The sequence below is a fragment of the Danio rerio genome, chromosome 16 (assembly GCF_049306965.1).
Source record: "Danio rerio strain Tuebingen ecotype United States chromosome 16, GRCz12tu, whole genome shotgun sequence".
Taxonomy (NCBI): Eukaryota; Metazoa; Chordata; class Actinopteri; order Cypriniformes; family Danionidae; genus Danio; species Danio rerio.
Window position 1 is genome coordinate 17,016,390 of NC_133191.1, and position 22,174 is coordinate 17,038,563.

Genomic DNA, 22,174 nt, shown 5'->3' on the forward strand with positions numbered 1-22,174 from the left:
GAAAGCCTACACGAACATGGGAGGAACATGCAAACTCCACACAGAAATGCCATATGAGCTATCCAAGGCTCGAACCAGCGACCTTCTTGCTGTGAGGCGAGAGCACTACCCACTTCTCCACTGTGCCGCCCATATAAATTAGACTTTTTTTTTTTTTTTTTTTTGATGTTATTTGTTTATTATTTAAAACTATTTCATTACAATTTTTTGGTTTTAAAAATTAGTACATTTATGTTGGAGACACAAAATGCTACTGTACATGTAGAAACACTCTCATGAATAACTGTTCCTCTAATTATCTTTTTGTTTAGTTGAAAAATGGTTTAAAAAAACAACATTAAAATACATTGTATTTCCTGAACATAATGTGATTATCAACCTTTTTGCCCCCCAAGACCTCCGATAATCAAATATTCCAAGACCCCAAAGAAGAATTCTAATTCTAAAAAACACAAAAGTGACTAACAGGTTTTGCCACCATAGTAAATTCTCATTTATAGCAAAACAGTGGAGAATAAGATGGCTTATTTGAAACCAAATGGAAAGTACAAAGCATCAATTGGTACTGTATATATTTTAAAGTAGTTCCCTTATTATTACGAGCCAGTGAATCATTTTTAATCCACTGTATAACCCCAAAAGTTAAGGTAACTCAAACCATTTAAAGAAACAGATTACAACAAACCATTTAAGTTACAAAAACTAATCCTAATGAGTACTATGAACTTAATCCATTTGAGTAAACGAAGCAATCTGAGCACAGTAAAATCCAAGAAATGAAGAGAACTCAAAACAAATGAGTACAGTAAAACTCAATAAGTTAAGGCAACTCAAATTGTTTGAGGAAACCGATTACTATAAACCATTTGAGTTAAAAAAAAAAAACTTATCTATATGTATACTGTGAACTAAATCCATTTAAGTTGAAGTAATGATGTACTTAATTAACTCATTACCTTCAACACTGAGTTCAAAACTTTTTTTAAATAAGTAGAATTAACTTTCAGTCAATTTTGAGTTAACTACTCTCATGTCATTTGATAAAGTTGACTGTTGGGTTTTACAGTGTGGTATTTAACAACATTTGTATCGCATAAAACTAAAAGGGAAAATCTACTACAACATACACTATTGCCATATACAGTACATTCAAACAATATTCAGTTATTATCTGAATATAAGATCTACAAAAACCTGATAATCATAACTAAATGAAATATTGTAATATAAAGCATCACTTACCTTCTGTTATTCAGTAAGAATCCCCTTTCAAACGAGGCTCTGCACGGGAGATGCAGTCATGCAGCCTGACTGACCAAGAGACACTGGGAGAGAGAATGAATGATTATTAAATGAAGGGAAGCGTGGCATTGGTTGGTGATGATCAGAATGAACAATTCTTTGTCTGCTTAGATAAAGGGTGGCAAGACAGCACCATTAAATGGGACACAGAGGTGCAGTGAAATGAAAAGAAAAGCAATTACCTAGAAGTCAACTGGTTGTGGTCGTGTGGCTTCCTTGTGCATTGTCAAAAAAAGCGCTTGTTAAGTGTTAGCAAACGCTGCACACCGGTTAAGAGCTTAACAGGCCCTTAATTGATGCCTTTAATCTCGGATCCTCATTAACACATTCTCCCGTCTGAGAGCTTTACTGGTTGCCACAGACAAATTGCCTTAACATTTTCAGCTCTCAAACAAAATGTTGTTTTTACATATCTATGGGCAATCCAACAATGGAGCATGGTTAAGAAGGCAGAAAATACAGCAGGATTCAAAGCAGGAGCATATTCACTTTTTTAATTAATAAGATCTATTTTACTTCTGTATATACCAGGTCTGTAAATCATTGATACATTTAATTTCTAAAAGAGTTAAACATCTTTTAGAGTTGTAGTTTTAACCAAAAATGTAAATAATATTTTTAAATTACGGACTTAAAATGTATTTAAAAACTAGTGTGACTATCTTTTTTTTCTGTGGAACAATACATACATTTTTGACAGTGGAAGTACAGTACACTCATAAATAAAGGTGCGCGAGGGGTGGTACCTTTTCAAAAGGTGCACATTTGTACTTGATGGATTCATACTGGTTCCTCGAAAGTATATATTAGTACATAAAAATTTTAAGAGGAACACATTTTTACTTTTTGGGTACCAATATGTACCCTTGAGGTATTAATATGGTCATTTTAGGTACAAATTTGTACCTTTGGAAAAGGTACCGCCCCAGTGACAGCTTGTGTACCTTTATTTCTGAGAGTAGTTATCAACAATTGGTTGCAATATTTCACCACACCTGAAATTATATATTGTGGCTTGATTCTTTTTCTAACAAACAGCAGAGCGAGATGAATCCCAAGCAGACAGCAAACAGCAAGGCATCCTGGCTCAGCTGTGACCTGTAAGGCAACCATGCTAACCACTAAGCCACCAAGCTACCAACCAAAGTTTTTGCATTGATCCTATCGGCCAGCCTGATCACCTGCCGTTGATCTACTCACACCTGCAGTTCTCCACATCCATCTTCAGGCTCCGACACCTAGTCTGCAGCTCTGTTGACTGTTTGACTAAATAGAGAACACCGGTGAAAGAACAAGACTAAACTAGTCTTTGACTCAACAGGACTGATAGACTATAGCAGATTGAGAGAATGAGTCATTGGAACACAGATTACCAGCAATAGAGAAATAGAGGAACAAATCTGAGAACATGTGCAGCTCAATTGCCATGAGCACAGATTGCAAACAACAAACAGGTCAACCAGGCTGATGCAAGCAGAACTAAGCAAAAGCTCTTCGGAGAACAAACTCAGTATCTCTTCCCCAAAGGTCTTCTCCAGGCTTTCCTGAGAAAGCAGAGCAAGAGGAAGTTTTCAATCAATGGGCAGTCCAAATTACCCTGGAATGGAAACAACTTCTGTTCTCTGGAAAGTACCCCTTCCAATAAACTTCCTGACTCTGTAGACATGAGAAGAACAACAGAAAAGGTATGATGAATGAAACTCTGAATCATGGCTTTATTGCATGGACATGAAAGACAGAGTAAACCTGTTGTAAATTTTGGGGAAGTTAAAGATGTACAGACATTAAGAAAAACATTGACAAAAGAGCATGACCTGATAAAATGGGGAGCCAATTATAACACATTATAACAGGTAAAATATATAGTGGAACCCAAATGGCAGACTGGCAGTAGCATGAGTCAGCCAGCAGATTTCCCTCTAGTACTGTGAGATGAATGTGGTGTCCTGTCAGAAATTACATCACAAAAAACAAAACAAAAAACAAAACAAAACATAGATTTCAAACACATAATCAAACATGGATTGTCTCCTTTAAGGAAGGGGAATAAAATTGACTGCTTTCAAACCTGATCACACCAAACATACTTTTCAATTGTGAAAATATGAGGTGGACCACACGGCCTTTAGAAAAGAGCAGTGTGCTGCGGTTTTTATGCTGCTAGGCAACCACTGTATCAACTGTCTTGGTGCTGCAGCACATGATGTCTGGTCCTTTGTCCACACAAAGTGATATTTCTTTAATTGCATGCATCACACATAATTGTAGGGTCGCCACAGTGGAATGAACTGCCAACTATTCTTACATATGTTTTACACAGTGGATGCACCTCCAGCTGCAACCCCACACTGGGAAACACCCAAACACTCTCTCATTCACACACACACACACACACATACTCACACACTATTTTGTTTCTCCAATTTACCTCTATCGCTTGTTTTTGGACTTTGGGGGAAACCAGAGTACTTGGATAATCACATCATGTTAAGTTCTAAGTTGATTATAATCTGTCTCCTGTTTATCTAACCAACCTTCTGTCTTGCTTCAATCCAATCTGATCGTTGTACAAAAACCGAATCTTCTAATGAAGGTCAAGCTTTTCCTATCTGGCTTCTAAACTTTGGAATAGTCTTCCAGATAATGTCCATGGCTCAGAAACTCTTTCCCAGTTTAAAATTAGATTAAAGACTAGTCTTTTTAGTAAAGCATATCCACAAAGCATCTCTATATCTCTTGCTTAAAATATCATGAACAGTAGCTACACATAATTGTCTCTTAAAAATCTCTCTATTTCTTCCTTGGCATGCCCATCTTGAGGCCTCTAGAGAATGTGCAGAGCCACTCGATTTAATCCAAGACATGAAAAGAATATGGCTGATTCCAGCGTTATGGACGTGACATTTGCAGTAAAAAAATGAAACGTATATTCTCAGAGAAGGTATATGTTAACAGTATATTGAAATATATGTTTATATTTTTCTTACCCCTTAACCATGGAGTTCAGGCATCAAAAAAATATCAGTCTATGCAGGTGTTTTATATTTAAAATGACGGCAAAATGAATGCGTTACGGACGTGACAAAAAAAAGACATGAGTTTTGTGAGTTGACATACTTTGTGAAAATTCTGTGAATGAAAATGCAGAAGACAAAAAAATATATAACAGTCAAAAGGATAAGGGTTGGCTCTGCATGGGACATATATAATTAATTGTATTTAGTTTTTCATTTTTGCATTAATGAGGAAAAACTATCGTTACGGACGTGACTTGTCTTCGTTACGGACGTGACTGCTCTGAAATTGACAGTTGACACATTACGAAAATCAGATAAATGCTTTCAAAACTTGACCAAAGACCTATTTGTGGATATCTGTTGGGTGTGTAAACCAATAAACTTTAACCTCTGAGACATCTGAATGGTAAGGTTGCACAATTAATCAAACTTAAATAGATATCACCTTGTTATTTTTAATTCGTATTATGGCATGTGTGTTGTTAAAGGTTAACGCACGTTCGAATATTCAAAACTCAATTCGGTAACAATGTTGCATGCTAACATGGTGCTTTTATACTCTGAATAATATAGAATTGATAATAAACATAATCAGCTATAATGGGCCTATGTTTAGCAGGCTCCTAAAGTTAGTGTTTCCAGACAAACTTGAATTAAATCCTTGCCCGACTGTTGCGCAAGACCGTGTCTACGTGGAGAATATTTAAAATCTAGTTTTGTCACAGATATGGCAATATTATATTTGACAAAGTTTATTTTAGTTTATTCTAGTTAATGTGTTAGTTGATGGAATAAATAATTTAATTTCTCCACTCGCGCTTGCTTTCTTTTTCTCGTCGGCAGTCACTTCAGGACAGGTTGCAAAAAGTTCATACGCACCAGGGTGAGAGAGAAAACTTTAAAACTTAAGAAAGGTTTTGTGTAGGCTATGTTAAACAAGCATAGAAAAATAGTCATTGGTTGTAGGCATGTACGATGGATGACTATAATGTTTATATTTTTAGGCTATAGTTCATAACCGATTGTGTAAAATATTGAATTAAATATTTACAGCTGCAGGTCCTATCGATTTTCTAACAAATTTAATACTCATATTATGTAGTTAAAGCTTAGATCAATATCAAGATTTTATTCTTATTTTATTCTTATTCTTATTAAAATAATTTTAATAAGCACTCAAGCGCATTTGCCGGGTGCTGGAAATCTTTCAAAATGTTTCAATTTTAATGTAGGCTATAGCCAATTTTCAAGCTTTGAAAGTGCTTAGATTTTGGATAAAGGGCTTGGAAAATGAATTGTGTCGCTTTGATAATTTATCTTTATAAATAGTTATTTAATTAATGAAATAAAAAACATATTTATGCTCTGCATGAAATGAAAACTCCGCTGTGGCCTGACCCGCGGAGTGCGCATTTTGAGCAGTGGGAAAAGACCAAATGCATGGAGGTTATTGATTATGCGCCTTGCGCGCCTCGCGTTTTGTCATTGTGCGCTTTGTGCGCTCCAGAAGAAAAGCATGTTACCTCAGTGGCGTCTTTCATTCTTCAATCAAACGAAAGCAGAGGCGGGGTTTCCTTGGAGGTGACAGCAGTGTCAAGATGACTACGGCGAACTTTTTAATGACGGAGAGACTTGTGGTCGCTGTTTTAAGTCATCCAAAGTTGTATGACTTTACAAATCTTGAATTTCATAATGTTATTTAAAAAATGTAATTATGAAAACATTGACAGCAACACTCGCGCACAATAGACCAGCTGATTCAGTTGTTATCTATAGTGACATTCAAAAGAGCACCGTGCTCCTTTTCTTCTTGTCAACATAAAATGCATTGCGGAGCGCCTCACGTCTCTGGAATGAAGAAGCTCGTTCGTTGTGATCGGCTTTTATGAGCAACACATATTTGTTAACTCGCATGACAGTAACACGTGCAAACACACGTGCTTACAGATGTTTTTTGCCAAAAAAGCAAAATGAAAGAAGGATATTCTGGCCACAGTTTGACACAGGAGTTGACGAACCAGCGCTGATCCTGGTCGTCTGTGCTGCCTGGAGCCGCGTCATAAACTCAACTAGGCATATTAATGATTTAGTGCAGACTACTATCAACAAACCACCCTTTTTTCCATTTCGAAAATAACAGTTATTAATAGTTCTTATATACATTTTAAATAGCCTAATCTACAAATCAAACAAAGACAAATATTTTATAACTTCGCACCAAACTGATGCTTTCATTTTACAGCTTATAAAACATGTATGCAAATTAATGCAGTATCACATGTAAATAACAAAATTGTTATATGCTTAGCCTATACTTTACAAAATGTATAGGTTCAAAGCCTTATGGTTCATTGTCATTATCTTTCACTATAGGCAGCGTGTGCGCACATGAACCGCAAGTAAGACGGAGGAAATAGGTTAAGTCATTATGGCCAATTATGGCAATATGTAAAATGTTGTTTTCTTATTAAACATTTATTTCTGAAATGTTACTAAAGTGGTTTATAGTTAAATGAAATGTTCAGTTCTTGATATAACATATGTTATGTAATGTAAGTCAGTAATTGTAATGCAGCATCATAATGAACAAATATGCGCTAGTCATTGGCTTACATTAATAAGGAGTTCAAAAATGGTCACGTCCGTAACGCAAAATTGTGGTTGTTTAGAGCAAAGACCTGAGATGAGTTGGCGATCATAATTAGTATGGACATATTTTGGCTTTGTATACAAAGTTTCATTTTATTTGTTATAATATTTATTCTACAATATAAACTTTTTCATTAAATCGTTACGGACGTGACACGTGACCGAAGCTGCGTGATGTCTTAAATATGTAACTCATAAATCAAAAGGGCAATAATTTTATGAAAAAGTAAGGATAATTATTTATACTACAGACTCCAATCCTTCTGCAGAATGATTACTGTTAACATAAAGCATGGAAAAGGTGAGTCTTTAACCCCTTTTTTGAAAGCACGAAAAGTGGTTGGATGATAATGAAAATTAGCATTGGCACAATCCTCATATTTCATGGATAAACAAAACAATTTCCTTAAAAATTCAACAAGAGCACATCATAACAATAAAATATAGACCTTAATAAGCAAATTGAAATAGGTTTTGTTATTTTGGTCAAAAGTTTATTTTTTCATGATAAGGTTGACATTTTCATGGAATTGCTCATATACAAATCTTACAAGGACTTTATAACCAATGCATAATATTAAGCAAAACACATACACTTAGTTGAACATTTCACTTACAGGGGTTGAACAATGAAACTGAAACATTGATCAATTTACAGTTGGTGTAACCCAGGATGTGACACTGACAAAAGTGTTCAGATCCAAATGCATGTTTAATAAGGAAGTCAGGCAAGCAATGGTCAACATAGGTGCAAACAGATGTATGAAGGCAATCCAGAATCAAAGTCAAAATAACTGGTGAGAGGTCGGAGGCAGGCAGCAGACAGAGATAACTAGAGAAACAAGGCGAGGGTAAACAAAGGAAAAACAAGACAAAAGAAATGCACTGTAATGTCACATACAGTAAACAAGTCTCGGCCACTGGAGTGAGTGTATGTGCTGCTTAAATAGTGTGTGTAATCAGTCCTTGACAATCCTCCAGTGGTGCGTGTGTAATCAGTCAGAATGAGGAGCATCTGTGTATGAGCTAAGTGCATGACGTTGTAGTCCAACAATGGCGGATTTGTAGTCCATAAGTGATTGTGGGTGTATTCCAGCAATCTATGGAGTACAGATCATTGGTGATCATGACAATTGGATGTTTCAAGGCTAAATTTGGCAAGCCTGGGCCCTGTTTCAGTAAGGAGGTTCAAACAATTTGGAGTTTAAACTTGAACTCTGAGTTGATTTACCGAGAGATTAAAAACTCTGAGTTTTCGGTTTCAGAATAGGTGATCTGAGTTAGATCAATCAACTTTAAGTAGACCAACTCAGAGTTAAGCGCGCACACCGTGACTATAAAAGGCATTATCAATGGAGCGCAGATATTATGAGTGACTATGGCAACATCTTAAAAAAAGAGATCAGCATTTCTTTCTCCGGCTGAATTTGATCTGCTCATGCAAAGTTATGGCAAATATGAGCGTATATATTTAAAAAGAAGCAACCATCAGTGAAACAGAGACAGTTAGCCTGGGAAAACAGCTGCTCAAGTTAATGCGTAATTTTTAATTAAAAGTATTAAAATATTTAAGTATAATAAAATAAGTAATATTATGTGTGACGTTTATAAAATGTTTCTAAACTTTTATACACGTTGATCAGTTTTAATAGATTAAAAGTGCACTTGTGTGTCTGCCTTTTTATTAATCAAGTGATAGTGGTTGATATAACATTTAGAAGGTAAGCAGAACTAAAAATAATTTTTAGAAAGAATAATAATTCCATTAATCTAGTAACAGTACATGTCAAATGTTAAGCTAATTATTTATGAAAAAGGACAAGCCTCGTACGTGACTTTGTTCTGTGTGTGACAAAAATGTAGGCAATATCTATGTTTCCATCCAAATATATTACATAAATTTGTGCAAAACTGGAATAACGCCTAAAAGATGCAAATAAAGCAGCGTTTTTATCCAATGAGTCAAAGAGAACAAAATTGTCACTTCTTGAATAACTTGTGCCAAATATCAACAGTAAAAACAGAATTTACTGCGGTAGAACAAGCTGCGTCAATTAATTATTTATTTAACAAATGAACTTGCGCCTCAGAGACACAAGACAATGCTGACACGCAATGAACACATGGGGGCGTTTGAAGCCAGATGCAAAGACTCTTGACACGCTCCAGACGCTTGGAGGTAATTAATAATATACAATAATACTGAAACAGTTCAGGCATTTTTCAATGACCAAAAACAACATTTAAGATGTTCTACACTGTGCTCAGTCTGCTGGTTTGTCCATTCACTCACATTTTCATCATCATCTCTAACAAACCTTTTTTTTAATGTACATACTGTAATTTGTTAAGTGCACTTCATAGTTTATGCACATCTTTTCTTATCAAATAAAAGTTTAACCTCAGTTATGCACATGTTTTATTATGCGTATTTTCAAAAGTTATGTGCATCATGACATTTCCATTAATCGTTTTTATGGGCATCTCCAAAATGAGCTCTAAAATAGGTGGGTGGAAACGTAAGCCTAAACCGAAAAATACGGTTCATCTTTAAAAAAGGGGAGGAGACTGACAGAAACTCAGAGTTTAGAGAATAAAACCTGATCTGGACCAGGTTAGATTCACAGAGTAAGTTACCACGGTAACTGACCCTGAGTTAAAGTTGAAACGGAAAACCCAGAGTTTCTCTCATTTCAGGGTTAAAATACTCTGAGTTTTCACTTAACCTGCTTTCTGAAACAGGCCCCAGGTGACCAATCTTCATTGATTGCACATTTCACCAGTAAAAGCAGAGTCTGAAGGTTTAATTAGCAGAGTAAATATTGTTCAACAAATTGCAATGCACACAACATTATGGGTGACATCAGAGATCAAAAGATGACAAATTGTTGGTGTGATATTTGCTGGCGCATCTTTGACCAAGACAGCAAGTATCTGTAATGTATCTAGAGCCACCATATCTAGGGTAATGTCAGCATACCACCAAAATGGATGAGCTACATCCAACAGGAGTAAATGTGGCTTCTGACATTCCGATCCTGTCAGAAACAAACAAACGCGAGACTGACATGCAAAAAAAAATAAAAATAAAAAAGCTGGAAAAAACAAAAGAGCAAATATTTTTTTCAGAAAACATGAACAAACTGCCATGTTTAATTAATATCATCACCTTTTGGACTGTTTTGAAATCGGAATAATGGAATTACATTCTAACTGAAATTACATGTGCTAGCGAAGATTAAAGATACAGATTAGAAGTTTGCACTGACAGTGGGCTATATGTTGCTTGTTGTTTTGAACCCAAATAAGGCCTAAATGTGTGCTGTGTGTAGTTTTACTGTAATTGGTAACATATCAGAAACTGTAAAGGTCCGTATGTGTTAATATGTTGCCTTTATTCATTTATTTTATGTAATCAGACATTAGAGAGGGTTATCCACTTAAACTCTGCTGCTATTTGGAAATTTCCGCCTGGATTTTGCCTACCCAAATTTAAAAGCTTCCCAAATCCACATAAAGATTTTTAAATGCAAAAATTTGGTATCATTTTAAAGAAAACCCTTTGAATTTTTATAAAACACTATTGAAAGTGTTTAAAATAACTGTATATGTCGTCTGTGTTATAATAAACACCTAAAAAAAAGAGGCGCTTTTGCATTTTTTTTTTTATAAACTCAAATTTGAAAGTGTACCTTTTAGGTTCTGTGTGGTCTAGGGTGCTGTAATTTATTTTGGTGGTTCCTGCACATGTCTGTAATCATAGGAAAAAAAGAAAAAGGTCTCTACCATAATATGCAAAAGTTATTGCATTCTAACTGATGAGAGGTGCTGTACAAGCCACAGAGACCGATCCTTGTTTACATATTTCACTATTCTTTTGTTTGATCGAACATAATTCACTGTGTTTGGACCACATCAGACATATAAAAGGATTACTTATGCACATCACCTCAAAAACAGAGGAGAACAGCCCTGAAGGGCACAGCATAAGGTAAAAGATGACAGCTGTCTGTGCTAGCTGGGGCTGCTTATTGATCATGAATGTATTGTTTACATTTCTGCTCCATGGAAACACCATAATTCATTCAACAACTGTTTGGCATATGAATATAATTCAGTAAAAATAATGCTAGAACTGTATGAGCACGGGCAAGAGCTTTCATTTGAGCTACAAATTGTACATGTGTCATATAAAAAATATGAAAATGAACCAATGTAAAATACCTAGCTCGGGTATCAAAAATACTGTGTATTTAAGTGTAAATAACTTTTATACAGTAGAATAAAAACCAAAGTGATGCATATGTGCACAAAATATAGATTCTACACTTTCAAACGACACCACTTACGGGGGTCTGGTGCAATGCTAGCCCTTTAAATCTGAAAGCGAAAGTCGATGACGGAGAGTTTAAGTGCTTATTTTAAATCATTGGTCTGCAGCTAATCAAATCCTGTTCATACGTTAGTAATGAACATTTATACACAAGTATTTATCTGTGTAAAGCATCTGTTTTGTGAGAAGTGTTTCTCATATGATCTGTGAATGACCCGTATAGCTTTACTGTAGACAAATCCTTGAGCGCCAATGATGTCAACTAAAACTTTCGTACCCCACACCCACCAAAGGAGTACCACTGGTAGCCATTTAGCAGTGGAAACGAAGGCCTGATACAGGTGACCCGTATAGTACTGTACGACTTTAAATTGGCCAAAGAGCATAGAATCACTAAGAGGGAACACTCTGTTGCTATTTGTGAAACAGCCACTAGTTTTAAGCGGTAACCATTTTGAAATGAAAAATCCAATAAACAGCACGGATAACTACCGTTAGACATAATGAATTACAATATTGAGTTAAACATGAGTTAAAATATTATATGCTCTCAGCATAAACCCCCTTTGAAACGTAACATTTTAAACAATATCTTAATGAAAACAATTTCAAAAATTTTGACAAGACTAAGTTTACTATATCTGATATATTAAATATCTTTAAAACATAAAACATAAAAAACATAAAACATAAAAAAATTAGGTTAACAAAATACCTTAGATTACAATTTTACTTTTTATCTTTCCTCAAATTAGAGTGATACAAAAATGAGTACACCCCACAACAAAAACTACTTTATCTAGTAGTAGTTTGTATGGCTTTCATGATTTGTAAAGACAGCTTAAAAATCATGAATAAAAAAATGATGAAATATTTTATCATTTTGAACAAAGTGGCTTTACATAAAAGCTTTATTAGTCTTTCTTTAACAGACAACACTGGAAAAAACTATAAAATACTGCAACAAAATGTGCTGTCAATATGTTATTAACAAACTTTAAAGTCATGTTAATTTCATTTAACACCCCAGTATTAATTTGTATTATGCCAGTGCGTAAACTATTCAATTAAAGTCCTTTAAAGTAATTTCACTTAAAAGTGACAGCTTCAAGAAAACAAATATGGTTAAAATATATCAAACAAGTCTAGCTGTTAAAATGTGTCTTTAATTGTAAGTGTTGGATTGTTGTATTTCAGCTTCAATCGACTTATTAAATAAATAAATGAAAAACAAAGCAGCTGCTTGCCATCGCGACAGCAATAAGATTTGATGGACGGCTGATCGCTTTCACACCAAAATGGTGAAAACAAGGGGCTGTTGCTGGGCGTTGCTGTTGCAATGGAATGTTCTATTGCATGTCACCTCTTGATGATCTTCTTTGACCTGGCTCATGTTATTAGAACTGTAATTTAAATGATCAACCTATGCAATATATAATTTCAAACTAATAAAATTTATTTAAAAGCTCACTTTATCAAAAGTTGTTGGAGAGAGTAAGCTCACATAATGTAATTCAAAAGCATAAATCAATGATTACAAAACACTTATGAATGACTAAATGCAAAAAAAAAAAAAACTGCTAAACAATAGATATTTATTTCCTTGTTTCAATTAACCAAAAAAAAAAAAAGACATTTTTATATAATAACTGAACTGCAGAGTTTTTCATTTATTACAAATTTATCTGTGTTAGGCTGCTTTAACACAATGTATTGTAAAAAGCACAATAGAAATAAAGATGTTTGAATTATAGTGAAACTCATTCAAGGTTATTTTAAATAATTATAGATTCATTACCTTTCAGAACCATTGTAACATAAGCCCCAGGGTGTGAAAGAAGAGTCTAAACTATATTTAGTACAACTACACACATGTGCTGGTCATTGCAGCACATGTTCTCCATTGGTTTAAAGAACCTGGCGTTTGAATGTTCCTTTGTCAAGATCAACACTGGTGAGCCCTGTACTTCATGTGTGTGAGCATTTCTACTTTGGTTTTAGTAACAAAAAACATAGTAATGTTATGAACTAATCGATTAATACTGTAGCTACAGTATGTGTCTTTCCTTTTCATAATTCCCTCTAGGTTCATGCCATGTGCTTGTTTCTCACATTCTTACACTGGGTGATAAATGTTATCATTACTCGTGCCATTCCTAGAACTTTGTACCACAGAACAAACAGGTTTGATTGGTCTATGTTTGACCAATCAGCCAGCTTTGTTTACAAGACTCAGTCAAAGAGATCCCACAGAGTGGACCTTGTGATTTGTCATTCATTCTTGAAACTGGACACCTACATGGTAAGTTAAACCACTGTGATTTTAATTTTTTTTAAACATCAAACTGTACAACATATATGTGATATTTAAATATAAATGGGCATTTATAAACATAAAAAGAAAAGAAAATTTTGGACAATATCATATTGCATTTATTGTTGATGAAGTGTACACTTATTGGCCACTTCATTAGGTTCACCTAACCTTACGCTATTTTTTAAGTAGATGATCATGTATGAACTTTTAATTACTGTAACTAACTGAGCATGTTTTGCCATACATACTTTCACAGCATATTTTCAACAAAGTGATGGAACATTTCTTTAAGATTCTGGTCAATATTTACCTGATATAGCATCACAAAGGTGCTGCAAATTTGTGGGCTGCACATATATGATGCAAATCTCCCGCAAAGTAGCTCAATCCAAAGCTCTGTTTGTGCCATTTGAGTACAGTAAATTTATTGTCATGTTCAAGAAACCTGTTTGAGATCATTTGAACTCCATGACATGACAGTTATCCTGCTAGAAAAGTAGTCTTTATAAGATTGAACTAGGTCATCAACAATACTCAAGTAGGCTTTGGCATTAAAACAATTTTCAGCTGGTATTAAGGGGGCCAATATGGGCAAATCATTGAAACATCACACCTTCAGAGGCCAGAACAGTTGATTTCAAACTAGTTTGTCATAATATTTAAGCTAATATATATCTGACCATGTTATTAAACAATGTAGCTGAAATTAAGACGCAATTTCATAGATGTTCTTGTGGCTGAATCTGTTTTTCTCCCATTCTTTCTTCTTTTAACAGGCTCTTCAGGTCATCCTGCCTTGACAACTGATTTGTTATTTTTTTGTTAAGTTTGTCAATCAGGCTGTCTACAACAAGCATGATTCTTACTTTTGTGTGGAATTTCCTGGGTGCAATCCTGAATGAGCCCCCACATTACTGTAATTTTACTCAAAATTGATTGAAAGCCTCCATAACAAATTAACTATTAAGGCAGGCAGGCCTAAAGAGAACAACAGATAAAAATAGAGAGTGTGCAAATGAGAGAGAAAGAGAGAGAGAGACAGTCCGAGTGTGGAGACGGGCCGACACAAGCACAGCCGGAGGAGCCCAGAGCTCACACACTGCTCTGCTGGAGTTGTGGAAGATAAGCTGCATTTCTTCACTCACTGCAGCAAATATCAGAGCATCAAAGATGCTTACTTCACACAAATATCTCTAATACCACAATTCTAGTAAGCCACAAATACAGAGAAACTCCATTATATTTTGTGAAAAAATGAAAAGTTTCTCCACCTAGCAGCACAGTACATGTACTCATGACACTATATGACAGAAAAAGGCTGAACCCCTTATCCCTTATTTAAGCTCTCTGTCCTTAACATTTATTATTATATACTTTCATTAATCTTTTTTAATAAACTTGCTTAATGTGACAACATATATAGGGGAGAATAGGAGAAAAAACAGACATTGCCCCAAGAACCATGTTCAGGCTGTTTACAACAAGTATGATTTTCACTTTGGGGTGAAATTTCCTGGGTTCACTCCCGGACAAACCCCCACATTACTGTGATGTTGCTCAATAATGATTGAATGCCTCCATAACAAATCAACTATTAAGGCAGGCATGCCTAAAGAGACCAACAGATAAAAGGAGAGGGTGTGCAAATGAGAGGGAGAGAGTTGGAGGAAAAACAGGCATTCTCACAAGAACGGCATATATAATGCTTATTAAAGCAGACAACATTTTCCAATTTCCTTTAGTCCAGTTTTGGTGAGCCCATATAAATTGTAGTCTCCTTTTCTGTGTGGTCTTTTGGTGCTGTAAGCAATTTGGCTCAATGTGTTGTATGTTCAGTTATTGTGGCCTTTCTATCTAGTTATTTTCCTCAGAACAGTGATTTCAAGAAGGAACATTCACCCACAGAACTTCCAGTCAGATTTCCTCTTTTTAGACCATTTTCTATAAATTCTAGAGAAGACAACGATGATGATGATGGTGATGATGATGATGAAACAACTATGTTCAAACTCAACCAACTTCCCACACCCCAATTCTGATGCTCAATTTGAGCAGACTATCTGAACCATGTCTACATTGCTTTGCTGCCACAGAGAGTCTGATTATTTGCTATAATGATTATTTGAACTGGTGTATGTAATATAGTGCGTCTGTGTGTTTTTCAGTTCAATTAAATATTGTCTTTTATTAATCCCTGTCCAGAGGTCATCATGAACAGAATATGGACTTTGTTCAAATCCCATCCATACATTCCCAATGTAGTGGGATACACAACTCTGTTTGCCACAGCAGATCTTATTCAGCAAGGTGTGATGGGAAAAGCACAGGACAAAGAGACAGAACAAGAAGTACAAAATACATTGAAGACCTCCATTGAGAGATTTACTGTATCAAAAGAAGGAAAGACAGATGATTTAACACTGTACAATGCCAAAACAAATGATGCAGGAAATCAAACCTTAAGTGAAATGCAACATGTTCCACAGTTTCATAGAAGTTTCATTGACTGGTCCCAGACTGCACGAGTGGCATTGGTTGGGTTTTGTTTCCATGCTAACTTCAATTACCATTGGCTACGGGGACTAGAGAGAATGTTTCCAGGAGGAGGAACCAAGAGAGTGTCACTTAAAGTGATTTTGGACCAGCTAATTGCTGCCCCTATGACGATAAGTGCTTTCTACATTGGTGAGTATGAGAACATTTTTCATTAAATATATTTAAACTTTTCCCAGCACGGTTCTGGATTGTGAAGGGCATCTGCTGCGTAAAACATATGCTTGATTAGATGGCGGTTCATTCCGCTGTGGCAATCTCTGACAGATCAGGGACTAAGCTGAAGAATACTATAAAATGAATGAATAATTTTACACTTGTAAAAACAAGAATTGGTTAAATTTGAAAATAATAATAATAATAATAATAATAATAATAATAATAATAATAAAAATAAAGTGGTTTAAAAATGTTTTCTGTTTTGACCATTACTTTTTGTAGTATTTGAATATGATATTTTTACATACCAAATAGCCATGTTCACAGTGTTGTGAAATTGTGGATTGAAATTATTCTTCTTAAAGCAAACGGATGACTTTACAGTACAGTGCTTCTGCAAAGTATTCATAGCACTTCACTTTTCCCACAAATTTATTAAAAATTAAAAATCTAAAAAAATCACATCAGCTTTTGCTCAATACTTTGTTGAGGCACCTTTGGCAGCAATTACAGCCTAAAGTATTTTTAAATATGATGCCACATGCTTGGCAGGCCTGTCTTTGGGAATTTTTGCCCATTCCGCTTTGCAGTACCTCTCAAGCTCTATCAGGTTGGATGGGAAGCAGTGGTACACAGCCATTTTCAGATCTCTCCAGAGATGTTGAATAGGATTCAGGTCTGAGCTTTGGCTGGACCACTCAAGGACATTCACAGAGTTGTTGTGAAGCCACTCCATTGATATTATGGCTGTGTGCTTTGGGTCATTGTCTTGCCGGAAGATGAACTGTCAGCCTAGTCTGAGGTCAAGAGCACTCTGAAGCAGGTTTTCATTCAGGATGTCTCTGTACATTCGCTGCTTTCATCTTTCCGTCTTCCCTGACTAGACTTCCAGTTCCTGCTGCTGAAAAACATCTCCACAGCATGATGCTGCCACCACCATGCTTCAGTGTAGGAATGGTATTAGCCTGGTGATAAGCGGTTCCTGGTTTTTGTATAAACATAACGCCTGGCATTCACTCCAAAGAGTTCCATTTTAGTTTCATCAGACCAAAGAAATTTGTTTCTCATGATCTGAGAGTCCTTCAGATAGCAAATTCCAGGTGGGAAGTGACTTCCTTCTGGCCACTCTACCATACAGGCCTGATTTGTGGATTGCTGCACAGATGGTTGTCCTTCTGTAAGGTTCTCCTCTCTACAAAGAAGAGTGCTGGAGTTCAGACAGAGTGACCATCAGGTTATTGATCACCTCCCTGACTAAGGCCCTTCTAAACCAATCACTCAGCTTAGATAGCTGGCAAGCTCTAGGAAGATTACTGGTGGTTGCAAACATCTTCCACTTAAGGATGATGGAGGCCACTGTACTCATTGGAACTTTTAGTGCAACAAAAATTTTTCTGTAACCTTCCCCAGCCTTGTGCCTCGAGACAATCCTGTCTCAGAGGTGTACAGACAATTCCTTTGTCTTCAAGCTTGGTTTGTGCTTTGACATGCACTGTCAATCCTGGGACCTTATATAGACAGGTGTATGCCTTTTCAAATCAAGTCCAATCAGCTGAATTTACAACAGGTGAACTCCAATTAAGCTGCTGAAACATCTCAAGAATGATCAGTGGAAACAGAATGTACCTGAGCTCAATTTAGAGCTTCACGGCAAAGGCTGTGAAAACTTATGCACATGTGATTTTTCAGGTTTTTTATTTTTAATAAATTTTAATAAAATCTTTTCCCACATTGTCATTATGGGGTATTGTGCATATAATTTTGAGGAAATAAGTGAATTTAATCCATTTTAGAATAAGGCTGTAAAATAATCTATAAAAAAAGTGGAAAAAGTGAAGCACTATGAATACTTTCCGGATGCACTGTACCTGAAACTTAAAATGTGTTCAAAAGTTTTAGGAAAAGAAAAATACAAAACACAAGAATCAGTCTCAAATTGAATCTCTTTTTTCAAAATTCAAGTGCACTGAATATAATTAAAAAAAAGAATGATTACTTCTAAAGGGCTGAGCACACTGGAAGGTGCAGAAGATTCCTTTGAAGACTGGAAAAATAAATTCTGGACCTCATATAAGGTAAACAATGAAGACCACAACATCTACTGAACATAAACGCAAGTAATAAAGGTTTGGGATCAAGTTCGACACAATAATTTAATATTTGTTTCTCTTTTCGGTAGACTGGTGTGGTTTACTGGTCAACAATGCAGGTACTTTATTAGTTCTATATATCTCTCCATCAGTTCTAAGATGTTTCCTTGCTTTCTTCCTAACTATATTCTTGGTGTCTCAGGCTGTGAACTTCTCCCTGATCCCACCAGTGGCTCGCACTGTTTTTGTTGGAGGAGTTGCTCTCGGCTGGACCATCTTTCTGTGTCATTTTAAGCAACAGAAGAGTGACGTCCGGAGTTAGGCTTTTTATGTACAACTGTCTGTCTTTGAATTTTTTAAAACATGGAATTGCTTAAATCTATATCTTAATGTGCATATATGCAGCTATGTACATAGTACACATTACGTAAAAATACATTAAAGCTTGTTTGTATTTTAAGCAACTAAGCTTCAAACAACTGTTAAATCTAATTTGCAGTGAAAAAAAATCACGTATCAAACTCAGTTCTTGGAGGGCCACAGCTTTGCACAGATTAGTTCCAACCCCTAATTAAACATATCTGATCAAACAAATTAAGTGCTTAAGGCTTGTTTGTTACCTACAGATAGGTATGTTGAAGCTGGGCTGGAACTAAATTCTGCAGTGTTGTGGCTCTCCAGGAATTGAGATTGACATCACTGTTTTAAATGGTTCAAATTATGCTACATAATAAAAGCTCAGTTTTTTTTAACCATGATATACTTTATTCTAAAAAAAATAATAATAACAAGGGTTATGTGAATTTGTATTTAATGCTTATGAACTACTTCAAATGCAATTATTGAATTTGGTCAAAATTATGTGTAAGTGGATCTGTTGAATGTATTTATTCTTAAAATAGTTATCAAAAGCAGTGCATTCCTATAAGCTATCAAGTGTTTAGTAAAATCTGAACATAAAATAACAGGGTGAATGTGTAAGAGGAGGATGTGTAAGTTTTTTACCCATCAGTGCACGTACACTCACATTTTGCCAAACTCCAGGAAAGATACACTTGGTGGGAAAGAAAAGATCTTGTTGTGATCTTCTAACTCCTGATGTCACAATGTATCAGGCTTTGGCCTTGGTCAGTACCAAACTGTTTCTGCCTGCATTGTACAAAACATGTTGTTTATTAAAAGAGGTTCATTAAAAATTTCCATCACATTATTTAACCTGGAAAATTGTTTTTAGTATTTTCAGAAATCATGTTTCTAACATGGGCTAGTATGGGCTATATGCACACTGACTTCTAATTTTCAGCCAGGCTAAGTCTATTTAACTGAATTTATTGTAATTACATTACAACATTAATGCTGTAAAAACAACCTCGTAAAAATTGAAAATAGTCACATTAAGCTTTCACCGGAAGTTCATGGCATAGAGCCCATTGAAGAGAAGGCTACAACTGCAAAGAACATGATCTCTGTAAAACTGTAAAAATTTATTTAATTTGTGTGTGTGTGTGTGTGTGTGTGTGTGTGTGTGTGTGTGTGTGTGTGTGTGTGTGTGTGTGTGTGTGTGTGTGTGTATTCTAGTGCTACACTTTTATCCCCATAAACACATCAGTCAGGCCTTTGTCCTTTGGTTAAAAAATGACAGAAAAAAGGAAAAGCACTTTTCTAAGAAATGTGATCTTCAGAACTTGCCACATGTTCTCATCAGTATCACGTATGTCTCTTGATATGCATGGACAAACACTTTGCATGCCTAATATGTCTCTGAGCATCCACTGCATTTAGGAGAGACATTTGATCATGTGTTGAATGATCACAGACTTACAGTATCACCTCCAGGTCAAAAAATTAAAGAAACTTTTTTTAGAAAGTCAAAAAAAAAAATTCTAAAAGTTCAAAACTATGAGTTTATAATCATTCATATCAGATGCTGTTGCAGTCAGAAACAGTATGAACATGTTGCTTTACCTCTCAAACTTGATTCCTGTAGGGCCACAGCTCTGCTATATATATATATATATATATATATATATATATATATATATATATATATATATATATATATATATATATATATATATATATATATATATATATATATATATATATATAATAAAGATGTTCAAGACTACTAGAGACTATTAAGCAGTGTGAGTTAGACGTGGTTGGAGCTAAACTAAGCAGAGCTGAGTCCCTCCAGGAATTGAGTTTTAGACCATTGCCCTATAAAGTTGGGAACAGTAGGTTATCTTTTCTGTCATGCTGTGTTTACGCATTAGAAAAAATATAAGAAAGATACATACTTTTGAAATGCGGTAAGCCTTTGTAAAAAGAAAATTTAAGCATTTTAGAAAGATGTGATTGAATACTGTTTTCACACAATATTCAATCACATCTTTCTAAAATGCTTTAATTTTATTTTATATTGATTTATTCACTTTTTGGTGTATTAATCCCATTATTAATCTGGGGTCGCCACAGCAGAATGAACTGCCAATTTATCCAGCATGTGTTTTGCGCAGCGGATGCCCTTCCAGCAACAACCCAGCACTGGGAAACACCTACACACTCTTTGCATTCACAACCACTATGGCCAATTTAGCTTTTCAGGTCAGGTCACCTATAGTGCATGTCTTTAGTCTGTGACAGAAACCAGTGCATCTCATGGATTGTTGCCTCACAGCAAGAAAATATCTGATTTGAGTCCCTGCTGGACCACTTGGCATTTATGTTTGAAGTTTGCTTGTTCTTCACATGTTTGCGTAGGTTTCCTCTGGATGCTTTGGTTTTCAAAGAACTGCTAAAGGTGAATTGGGTAAAGAAGTTTATAAGTTAATAGGTGCGTGTGTGAATGTATGAATATATGGGCAGGGGCAGATTTAGTGATTTTGGGGCCCTAAGCAATTTCAGCCATAGGGCCCAAGCCCTAAAATGCACCCTTTCTACTTTTATTTAATTATTTATTTATTTTGCTGTATATATATATATATATATATATATATATATATATATATATATATATATATATATATAGCTGTATATAAAGAAAACAATGTTATTATATTGTTATAATTATAGGTAGAATTTATTCTTCTGGATATTTATTGGGGGCCCCCAGATTTCCTGGGGCCCTAAGCGGCCACTTACCTCGCTTATTGGTTAAATCCGGCCCATATCTGTGTTTTCCAGTGCTGTGTTGCGGCTGGAAGGTCATCCACATATGGATAAAGCATATGCTAGAATAGTTGGTGGTTCATTCCTCTGTGGTGACCCCTGATAAACTAAGCCGAAGAAAAATTTATAAATACATGTTAGTATTTTGTCCGTCAATAGCTATTGACTGATCCTGTCGGGCAGAAAACAAGCGCTATAGTTTTGACAGAGTTTTGAGTTAGCAAATGTAGAAAAAAGTATCCAGCATTATGATACATAGAGTTTGTATTTATTTACCAATATGTATTTTGTCATAAAATTATGTTTGGCTAATTAAGTGGCATAGCCTAGGTGTGTTCTTGTCTGAGTTTAAAAAAGGTAAACGCTTGTTATAGCTATATACTTTAAAAACTATAAAATTATTATTTAATGGAAAATATACTAGTAATAAATACGTGTCCGTAGCATGAAAACACTAGCAGTTATTTTTTAGATTAATGTTAAATATAAAGCGGCTTGCCATACTAGAACACGATTTTTCAGTCACGGAGGCTTGCGCCAATCCGTACATGTCTTTGCAGTCACATGACTTATAGTGGTCCGT

General features: G+C 35.3%; 2 protein-coding genes across 11 annotated transcripts in view; one reads left to right on the forward strand and one right to left on the reverse strand.

Annotated features, from left to right (window-relative positions):
* Positions 1–22,066, reverse strand: part of c16h19orf85 (chromosome 16 C19orf85 homolog) — a 32,602-nt gene extending 10,536 nt beyond the window's left edge. The window contains exons 1-4 of one of the 7 annotated variants that reach the window (XM_073925986.1): positions 2,505–2,645; positions 2,298–2,400; positions 1,485–1,715; positions 1,243–1,325 (exon numbers count right to left, since the gene is read on the reverse strand). The gene's annotated coding sequence lies outside the window, so the exon portion shown is untranslated. Of the gene's footprint in view, positions 1–1,242; positions 3,266–21,564 lie in introns of those variants that run through there. The other 6 variants (XM_073925987.1, XM_073925990.1, XM_073925983.1 and 3 more) reach the window with 6 other exon arrangements.
* Positions 13,204–19,630, forward strand: si:ch211-120k19.1. 4 transcript variants are annotated; one of them, XM_073925147.1, is made up of 6 exons: positions 13,567–13,603; positions 14,395–15,370; positions 15,821–16,303; positions 18,335–18,405; positions 18,510–18,539; positions 18,623–19,630. In XM_073925147.1, exons 3-6 carry the CDS (start codon positions 15,829–15,831, stop codon positions 18,740–18,742), a joined length of 696 nt encoding a protein of 231 aa, XP_073781248.1. In that variant the 5' UTR covers positions 13,567–13,603; positions 14,395–15,370; positions 15,821–15,828; the 3' UTR covers positions 18,743–19,630.
* Positions 22,067–22,174: the final 108 nt, after the last annotated feature.